We start from the raw sequence: 10,044 nt of genomic DNA, 5'->3' as shown, positions 1-10,044 counted from the left end.
CTGGAACTAGCTCTGTAGACCAGGCTGGTCTCGAACTCACAGAGATCCGCCTGCCTCTGCCTCCCGAGTGCTGGGATTAAAGGCGTGCGCCAACACCGCCCGGCTTGACAGAGGTGATCTTAAGGTGAAAATAGTTACTATGAGAGCTTTCATTGCCTGGGGACCCAGTGCAAACACTGGGCTGAAGCCTAAAGTTGCAAATATCACAACTTTAACTCCCAGAACACTATAGTGAATCCTTTCATCCACCAGTCAGAAAAGGCGGCCAGAACTCCGAGGTGAAACGGTTTACATGCAGCAAGCTCATCATCTTCCCTTCACTCAAGACTGCTGCAGAACGTCTATGAACGGACAGGGAAGGGCAGTCCTCTGGAGGGGAAACGTCTGGATTTCTGCTTCCTGGCCTCTGTCAAAGCCGTTCCTTCTTTTTCTTTTCTGGGTTGGTATATTATTTTACGATAACTAGTGGAGATGGGTGGAGTTGAGCAACACGGCCTTTATTTCTCCTTTAGAGTGGAAAACGCTCACAAACGCTGGATTTTAAGAATCCAGCCTTGTAGCGCGTGGTGGCGCGAGCCTGTAACCCCAGCAACCGCAAAGCTGGTGCGGAAGGATAGCGGAGTTTAAGGCCAGCACTCAGTTACATAGTCGGACTCGGTCTCGAAGAGTTACACCCTTAAGTAAACTGGCCTACGTACTTAGTCCGGGAGATACCGGCTGTGGCTCCTTCATCTTGAAGTCCAGGAGCGATTTCTGCATAGGCAAAAATAAATGGGTTAGGAGCCCGCGGGACGGGGCGATCAGGCCGGGAGAGCAGTGAGCTGGCCGCGGGTGGGGATGAACTGGCCGTGGGGAGGGGCGAGCTAGCGATGGGGAGGGGCGAATTGGCCGTGGGGCGGGACTAATCTGGTCGTGTGGTTGAGCGAACAGGCCGTGGGGAGGGGCGATCTGGATGTGTCTGGTGAGCAGGCTGTGAGACGGGGCGGTCGAACTGTGGGACGGGGTGAGATGGGCGTGGAAAGAGTGAGTTGGCTTTGGACGTGGCGATCTGGCCGTGGGGAAGGGCGATCTGCCCGTGGGGAGGGGTGAACTGGCCGTGGGGCGGAGCGATCTTGAGTCCACGCCCCTCCCGGCTCGAGGAAGTGACGTGTGCGGACAAAGGCAGAGGCCGCGAGGTGTCTGGTCCGGTAGAGTGGTGGCAGCTGCTGTGGGCTCCGGTCCTTGCCGGCCTTCGTCTCTCCTCGCCCTTGTCTCTCGGGTCCCGAGAGCTCCCATCTGGGTGAGTAGCGCGAGGTGGACGGAGGGGACGAGGCCAGGGAAGAGGGAGATGCTCACCCCAGCTGCCCAAAGAGGTGAGGGACCCGGGCCTGCCCCACGTGCGTGTCCCGGAGAAGTCCACCGACCAGACCTGGGCCGGGACCGTGGTGACCACGGATCGGGTTAGAGGAAGCCACGTTGTCGGAGGCTGGCAGGGCATGTGCCCTCTCCACCCCTGCCCCTAAGCCACCGAAAGACCCTTTCCAGTCCTCAGTTTTCCCTCTGAGATAAGAGGGAATTACTGCAAGCCTGGTGAGAGAAATGGGCGCCGTGCGCGGCTCACGACCTCATGGTTAAGTGCCCGGTTACACAGATTGCTGTGTGTTTAACTAGTTCCAGCTCTGACTGACACAGCTACGGTCTCCTGAGCCCTTGGGGCCAAGGTCAGCCCTTTTTGCGGGGAGACTGCCATCTCGAAAAGCCCAGGCTTTGCCGCTCCACCAACTGTGTGATCATTTCGGTCTTTCATCCTTTTGATGAAGGGTTGGAACTGCTGGTGTCAGAGGCCCTGCCTAGGGTGGTGTAGCTGAGGGCAGTGATTGCAGAGGATGGTCACCCAGTGAGATGGGACAGACCCCCAAGAGGGCCCAGGACTGCATAAGGAGCTTGGATCCTGTCCTTAGTTGGTTTTTTTTTCCTGTTTCCTATGTGGTGTGTTACAGCACATCATTCTCTTTAGCATGCTGGTTTTCCTGTCTATCAACTGGAGCAGGGAGGAGACAAGGGGGACTGTGGGAGTGTTGGAGGTACTTGTGGAATACTCTGCTGGAGGCCAGAAGCTGTAGGATCAAGAGGTCAGCCTCTCCACTGTAAAGTAGTTCTGGGTGTACAGGGAGGGAGAGCTTGTGTTTGTATCTAACAGATTGACCATCAGTTTCCCTGCTCATATGACCTCATAGAACCTATGAGTTTTGGGGGTTTTAACACATTTTCCTCACTCGATCATCTTAAGAAAGGTATTTCTTAATTTTATTTTTATATTCGATCATGTGTATATGGGGGGGGCTGTACATGTGAGTGCAGGAATCTGGGAGGCCAGAAGAGGGCGTTAGGTCACAGGAACTGGAGTTCTTGGTGGCTGTGAGCCAGCCAAAGTGGGGTGTTGAAAAGAGCAGCCAGTGCTCTGCCGGCTAAACCGTCTCACCAGCTTCTCGTTAGCGAACTAAAAGCTCAAGAGAGTATGCAGTATACGCCTTCCACTGTGGGTCGCCTGACTTCTCAGAGGCACACTTCATCACCACAGCCTTTCCGTGAAGTTCAGTGTCACTGTCCTCGTTGAATAAAAACAGAGAGCCAGGCGGTGGTGGCACACACCTTTAGTCCCTGCACTTGGGAGGCAGAGGCAGGTGGATCACCAAGTTCGAGGCCAGTCTGGTCTAGAGAGGGAGTTCCAGGACAGTTATGGCTACATGGGGAGACCCTGTCTCGAACAAACAAACACAACAAAAAAAGGAAGAACATTGGCAGAGCATTTGGCTTATTTATTCATTCATGTGGCAGCTGTGAGGAAAGGGCTGTGCCTTGGAGCTGTGCATCAGCATCTCAAGTTGTTTCTGTTGTGATACCCTGTCTCATGAGGTCCAGGCTGGCCTCAGAGTCATTCTCTAGCCAAGGATTGTAGTAGGAGCAGCGGGCTGCGTTCCCAGCGCCCGGCCGCCCACATGGCTAGCTTAGCCCTGGAAATAATAACACGGAAACTGTATTCTTTTACACACTGCTTGGCCCATTAGCTCTAGCCTCTTTCTGGGCTCACATCTTGATTAACCCATTTCTAATAATCTGTGTAGCACCACGAGGTGGTGGCTTATGGGGAAGGATCTTAACCTGAGTCCATCTTGGAGAGGAGAGCTATCGCGTCTGCCTGAGGCATCTATCTGCCCACTGCCTTCTTCCTCCCAGCATTCTGTTCTGTTTACTCCGCCTACCTAATTTTTTTGTCCTATCAAAGGGCCAAGGCAGTCTTTTTTTTTTTTTTTCGAGACAGGGTTGTTTTTTTTTTAAAGATTTATTTATTTATTATGTATACAACTTTCTACCTCCACGTATGCCCGCAAGCCAGAGGAGGGCACCAGATCTCATTACAGATGGTTGTGAGCCACCATGTGGTTGCTGGGAATTGAACTCAAGACCTCTGGAAGAGCAGCCTATGCTCTTAACCACTGAGCCATCTCTCCAGCCCCCGAGACAGGGTTTCTCTGTGGTTTTGGAGCCTGTCCTGGAACTAGCTCTTGTAGACCAAGCTGGTCTCGAACTCACAGAGATCCGCCTGCCTCTGCCTCCCGAATGCTGGGATTAAAGGCGTGTGCCACCACCGCCCGGCCCCCAAGGCAGTCTCTTTATTAACCAATGAAAATAACACTAGACAGATGACCCTCCTCCATCAAAGGATGTCTTTGAACTTCTGACCCTCAGGCTTCCACCTCTGGAGTGTTGGGGTGACATGATGTGCCACCATATCCAGTTTTGGGGGTACTGAGGCTTGAACCCAGGGCTTTGTTGATGTTAGGCAAGTGCTCTGCCAACTGAACTGTTTTTGTTTTCTTGAAACAGGCTCTCACTGTGTAGTTCGGGCTAGTCTTGAACTCTTGATCCTCATGCCTCAGCCTCCTGAATGCTAGGAGTATCAGCATGTAATGCACCATACCAAGTGTCCTGTCTACGTCTCTACAGCTAGTGAGTAGAGCCAGGTCTCAGGTCCACTCACCCTACCGTGAGAGCCTTTTGTTTTGTTTAGATAGAGGCTCTCACTGTGTAGAGTAGGCTGGGTTAGAATTCGCAGCTCCTCTGCCTCCACCGTCCTATTTTTTGTTGTTGTTTGTTTGTTTGTTTTGTTTTTGTTTTTCGAGACAGGGTTTCTCTGTAGCTTTGGGGCCTGTCCTGGAACTAGCTCTTGTAGACCAGGCTAGCCTTGAACTCACAGAGATCCGCCTGCCTCTGCCTCCCGAGTGCTGGGTTTAAAAGGGTGTGCCACCACTGCCCGGCATACTTTTGTTTTTTGAGACAGGGTTTCTCTGTGCCGACCAGTTTGGCCTTGGACTCAGGGATCCACCTGTCTCTGCCTCTAAAATGGTGGGATTCAAGGCATATGCCACCACACTTGATGCCTGAAACACTTTTTAGCTCATATTAAAGCCTTGTATGGTTGGAGGTTGAAGAGATGGCTCAGAGGTTAAGAGTACTGGCAGCTCTTCCATAGGTCCTGAGTTCAATCCCAGCACCCACATGGTGGCTCACAACCATCTATGGTGAGACACAATCCCCTCTTCTGTCCTGCAGGCATATATATAGGAAGAACACTGTATACATAATAAATAGATCTTTAGAAATAAAATAAAACCTTGTATGGTGCCTAGTGGTGGTGGTGGCGACACATGCCTTAAATCTTAGCACTTGGGAGGTGGATCTCAAAAAGGCAAAATGAAACAGTATGGTTATGGTCAGCCTTCCTCCCTTTTCTGTCTCCATCTTCGCTCTCCCCTCCCCCTTCTCCTTCCTCCTCCTCCAGAGCCCTCTGCTATTTTCCCCTAGAACAGGGCCCACCCACCAGACTGCTGAGGGACTCTTTTTTTTTTTTTTTTTTTTTTTGGTTTTTCGAGACAGGGTTTCTCTGTGGCTTTGGAGCCTGTCCTGGAACTAGCTCTGTAGACCAGGCTGGTCTCGAACTCACAGAGATCCACCTGCCTCTGCCTCCCGAGTGCTGGGATTAAAGGCGTGCGCCACCACTGCCCGGCTGCCGAGGGACTCTTAACTCTAGGCAGGGTTTTGCTTATTTTGCCTCCAGTTGCCTTCAGAGTCATCATAGGAATGTCTCGGGGGTGTGATGATCGCAAAGGCCTGCTGGTGACAGTTCACATCTCATTTTCTTAGCTGCAGGGGGAGGGGGAGGGGAGGGGGTGGGGGAGGTGGCTAGATGACTCTAAGGATGTGCAGGTGGCAGTCTGTCATGAGCAAAAGCCCTGCCTGCCCATGAGCTAGCCCAGTATACACATAGCCACACTGCCCTGACCCTGCCTGCCTGTGCCATGCAGTTTCATGGTGTGGGGGAATGTCTTCTCTTCTTCCTTCCTTCTCTCTCTCTACTTACTTACTTATTTATTTTATTTATTCATTTATTTATTTATTTATTTATCTTCCTTTCTTCTTTGTTTGCTTGCTTTTTGAGACAGGGTTTCTCTGTGTAACATTCCTGGCAGTCCTGGAAGTCGCTTTATAGACCAGGCTGGCCTCAGACTCCCAGATATCCGCCTTTTTCTGCCTCCTGAGTGCATGGATTAAAGGTGTACACCACCCCTACCAGGGGAGGTGTGTTTTTCTTGTTGTCCTTCAGGCCACTCAGCGGACACTAGAGGTCCGTGTTCGGGCAGGGCATGTCTTCAGGACAGCTGGGCTGGAAGAGCAAAACAGCCCTGGACTTTCCTTTCCTGGCCTGGATGTGCTCTGCCTCCCCACCCCAAACTCCAGCCGCTTCCTAGAAGCAAGTGGGATTCTTGTAAATTAGATTTTTAAAAAATATTTATTTATTTATAATGTATACAATATTCTGTCTGTGTGTATGTCTGCAGGCCAGAAGAGGGCACCAGAACCCATTACAGATGGTTGTGAGCCACCCTGTGGTTGCTGGGAATTGAACTCAGGACCTTTGGAAGAGGAGGCAATGCTCTTAACCTCTGAGCCATCTCTCCAGCCCTGTAAATTAGATTTTTCAAGAGACTTTGGCAATTAAAGGAATTATGCCATAGGCCTTGGGTAAAAAAAAAAAAGGGTAAAAGGGTAAAAGGTGTTGGTAACAGCCTGCAGTGTCCTCTGTCCTGGATGGTGTAGGAGCCTCCAAAAGTGAGAAACAGCCACAGCCGCGCATGCTCGCTCACTCAGTCACCCCCCCCTCCAGCTAGCATGTGTCCCTGACTCCTCCACCAGCGCTGTGCAAAGGGTGCACTGGGTCATGGCCACTCTCAGGAGCCAGCACCCTGGGAGGGGGCAGAGCAGAGTACCTCCCTTCTGTGCCAGACTCCAATTTTCCTGTTTATCTGGTGAGAACCGAACGTCACGTTGGATGCCTGCATGCTGCGTGGGCTGCAAGGAAAGCCCTGAAGTTGTCGTCCTCAGTGTTGAATAAGACAACTTTGAGCAGCAATCTGAAAGTTTTCTTAGGGCTTGCGGGCAGCAAGAGGCACAGCTGGTTGCTGGGCCAGCATTGAGCTGGTGTGGTATGGGAGAGGACCAGATGCCGTCCTAGCTGGTGGTTGCTAAGGCGCTGGGACATGGTTGCTGTGATGCCTGGAGAGGCATCTGACAGCCCTTTTGACCCAGGTCATCCTGTCAGTCCCCAACCAGGTACATAGTGACGCTCAGGCTGTTGCTTCCTATCCAGTCCGGCTCTCAAGCCACAGTACCGTTCTGCTTATAGATGTGGTTGGTCTCTCGGGAACCAACAGGGCTTCACATTCCTTTGTGGGCCAGCTGAAAGCGGCCTTCTATGCCTTCCCTGGACCACTGTGAAGCATGCCACTGCCTTCCCAGGGCCACTGTCTTCCCTGGGCCAGTGCTGCTGCCAGTGTGGCGTTGTGGTAAAGGATTGTGGGATTTAGAACCAGGGTCCCCAGCCTGTTACTCCAAGGGCCCCTTGGGTGTGTTTTCCTTTAGTCCTAAATCCTTGTAATGAGGAGTTCAGTTGTGGTGCTCGGGGGCTGGTGACAAATGGCTTGTGTTTCGTTTCCTTTCCAGTCACAGAAGGACTTAGCAAGACCTCACAGCAGCCCATGGGGGCCCTTTCTGGCCTGGGCTCTGCTCCCAGGTTCCCGTGTGGACAGTTTGTGTTGAGCTGTGACTCAGCGACACTGCCTGTCTTAATAGTACCCAGGTGTGAAGTGTGACTGCAGGGTCCTGCCCCATGAAGCCAGCTAGCATTCCAGTGGAGACCCTTAGGCCCAGGACAGCATCACGGGAGCACACTGCCCGTGTGGGAAGAGCAGGTCAGGGGCTCATTAATCTTGAGCAGGGCATTTGGTTTCCATGTGCCCAGGTTTCCTTTTCTGCACAGTGGGTGAAGGTGACAGTCGGTGATGGTGACAGTGGGTGAAGGTGAAGGTGGGTGAAGGTGACAGTGGGTGGGTGACGGTGACAGTGGGTGAAGGTGACGGTGACAGTGGGTGGGTGATGGTGACAGTCGGTGAAGGTGATAGTGAGTGAAGGTGACAGCAGGTGATGGTGGGTGACAATGGTATCTACTTGTGGGAAGCATGGGTGCTGGGCAATGCCTGAGCAGCAGCTGACACTATCATCCCTGCTGCTGCTATTTGTCCTGTGTCTTTTAGCACAGCCACTGCATATCCACTCCCTCCAGCACCCTTAGGCTAGTCCTGGGCGCCTCCTTGCACACTGCAAGTGTAGGATTAGTTTTGAGACTGACAGCTTCGTGCACTACTCAACCAACACGCGCGGGCAGACTGCAGTTCAGGGCTGGTCCTCGGCAAAAGTCCCCCTCTTCCTCCATGGCTTCTCGCCCACCCTGGCCCTGTCTGCCCATGCCACTTTCACTGTGCTTGGCACCTGGCAGAGACCGTGCTCTGGAATGAAGGGCTGGCCCTCCCTGAGCTGTTCGCTTGTCACTGAGAGACAAGAGGGGTGGAAGTTGCTCAGGCCTCCTAGGGGGTCTCCTGCAGTGCCCATAGCAGAATGCAGGGGACCCTGCTCTGGGTTCTTTGCCTGTCCTGAGGTCACAGGTCATCAAGTCAAGGCTCAGGAACCAGACAGTAGGTTTCAGGGTCCCTTGGTTTGGTAGTTTTGCAAAATGTCTGGGGTGCTGGGCTGTCATCCAAGAAATAGATGCCTGGACAGAGTTTGTGCCTCACACAGTGAGTGTGGGCTCGCACCCTAGAGGCTCCCTGCCATCCAGTGCTCTCCCTGCTCATCCTCCTCTTCTGTCTTCAGAGCGGCAGAGCTGTGGTTGGTGACAGCGTGGCCGGTGACATCATGACAAGTGAGGTGATTGAAGATGAGAAACAGTTTTATTCGAAGGCCAAGACCTACTGGAAACAGATCCCACCCACGGTGGACGGCATGCTTGGGGGGTATGGCCACATCTCCAACATCGACCTCAACAGCTCTCGGAAGTTTCTGCAGAGGTTTCTAAGGGTAGGCAGGTGTGATGTCCTCTCCAGGAGAGGCTGTGGCTCTGGTGGGGCAGTGTGGGGAGCCACTTCCACATACCACACTGCAGGTCCTCTGGTCATCTCTCGGTGGCTGCCACCAAGGCCCTGAAGAGCTGGGTCAGGTGGTGACTGGGTGGGATTTGCGGACTGTGAGTTTTGTCTCTGGGCCAGGAGCCAGGAGCACTATGGACTCAGGCCTGTCAAAACGGAGCAGTCTGGGAACAGCCCCTGCTGGGCCTAAGGGTGCTGGGCTGTGGGTGGTGACTGTCCTGTGACTCCTTGTCCTGCTGCTGTCTGTGTCCTCCCTTCTCAGCCTGTTGCAGCACAGGGGTGAGCCCTGCAGGAGGCCCTTACCCTTTTTCCACACCCTCACACCCCCATGGAGGCTCCCTTTTTTGCATCCTCAACACTGTCACCCTGGGGGCTCCTGGGGACCCTGGAATGAAAGGAGATTGGGCACCTGCTTTTCTAGCCGTCACCTCGAAGGAGAAGCTGCCTCCCCTTAGCAAGAGTCCCACTTGCCCTCCCAAGATAGGCCGGTGCAGGAGCCGGACTCACATGTTGTCTGTGTTTTAGGAAGGACCGAACAAAACGGGGACTTCCTGTGCCCTGGACTGTGGCGCTGGCATTGGAAGGATCACCAAGCGCCTGCTCCTGCCGCTCTTCAGGGTGGTGGACATGGTGGACGTGACTGAGGACTTTCTGGCCAAAGCCAAGACCTACCTGGGGGAAGAGGGCAAGAGGGTGAGGAACTACTTCTGCTGTGGGCTGCAGGACTTCAGCCCAGAGCCCAGCTCCTATGATGTGATCTGGATCCAGTGGGTGATAGGTAAGAGTCGCATGGCCTTGCCGGTCCCCGTGCTCACCATGTCCTCCGCTACTCAGGTGCCCTGCCAGCCTCGAGCCTAGTTCTGCTTCCCCGGTGAGGTGGCCAGCTGAGATGCAGCTCTCTTGGTTCTCAGGACTGTGATGAGAAACCTAAAGCCAGCTGAATAACTGCATGGAGGTGGAACAATCTTAAGTGGTCAGTGCTGATCTGGAGGTGTGGAAATGAGTTATTAAGGATTTATTCTTTTTAAATTCTTCTCTCAGGAGCCAGAGAAATGGCTCAGCAGTTAGGAGCACCAACTGTTCTTGCAAAGGTCCTAGGTTTGGTTCCTAGCACCATGGTCGCTTCCCCTATAGCCGTGGGGGGATCCAGTGCTGTCTCCTGACCTGAATGGACATCAGGCACACACGGCGCAAATACATACATGCAGACAAACACCCATATATATGAAAAGTAAATTAATTAAAAAATAATTTAGAATGATGTTTTTCAGGCTTTCTCTGTGGCTCTGACTCTTCTGGAACTCGCTCTGTAGACCATGTGGACCTCGAACTCAGAGATCCGCCTGTCTATGCCTTCCAAGTGCTGGGATTAAAGGCATTTCCCACCATGCCACACTTAGAATTTTTTTTTAAAGATTTAAAATGTATATGTGTGCTGGGCGGTGGTGGCGCACACCTTTAATCCCAGCACTCGGGAGGCAGAGGCAGGCGGATCTCTGTGAGTTCGAGGCCAGCCTGGTCTACA

At 52.9% G+C, this 10,044-nt stretch overlaps 1 protein-coding gene across 3 annotated transcripts in view; it reads left to right on the top strand.

Moving 5' to 3' along the window:
* The first annotated feature begins 1,139 nt into the window (after positions 1-1,139).
* Ntmt1 (N-terminal Xaa-Pro-Lys N-methyltransferase 1) overlaps positions 1,140-10,044 on the top strand; it is a 10,683-nt gene continuing 1,778 nt past the window's right edge. The window contains exons 1-3 of one of the 3 annotated variants that reach the window (XM_005346124.2): positions 1,140-1,279; positions 8,248-8,451; positions 9,045-9,297. In XM_005346124.2, the coding sequence (XP_005346181.1) occupies positions 8,290-8,451; positions 9,045-9,297 (415 nt within the window). In that variant the 5' untranslated portion in view covers positions 1,140-1,279; positions 8,248-8,289. Of the gene's footprint in view, positions 1,280-8,247; positions 8,452-9,044; positions 9,298-10,044 lie in introns of those variants that run through there. The other 2 variants (XM_026778671.1, XM_026778670.1) reach the window with 2 other exon arrangements.

The sequence above is a fragment of the Microtus ochrogaster genome, chromosome 4 (assembly GCF_000317375.1).
Source record: "Microtus ochrogaster isolate Prairie Vole_2 chromosome 4, MicOch1.0, whole genome shotgun sequence".
Classification (NCBI taxonomy): Eukaryota; Metazoa; Chordata; class Mammalia; order Rodentia; family Cricetidae; genus Microtus; species Microtus ochrogaster.
Note: the sequence above shows the minus strand (reverse complement) of the source record. Positions and strands in the feature narration are given on the sequence as shown.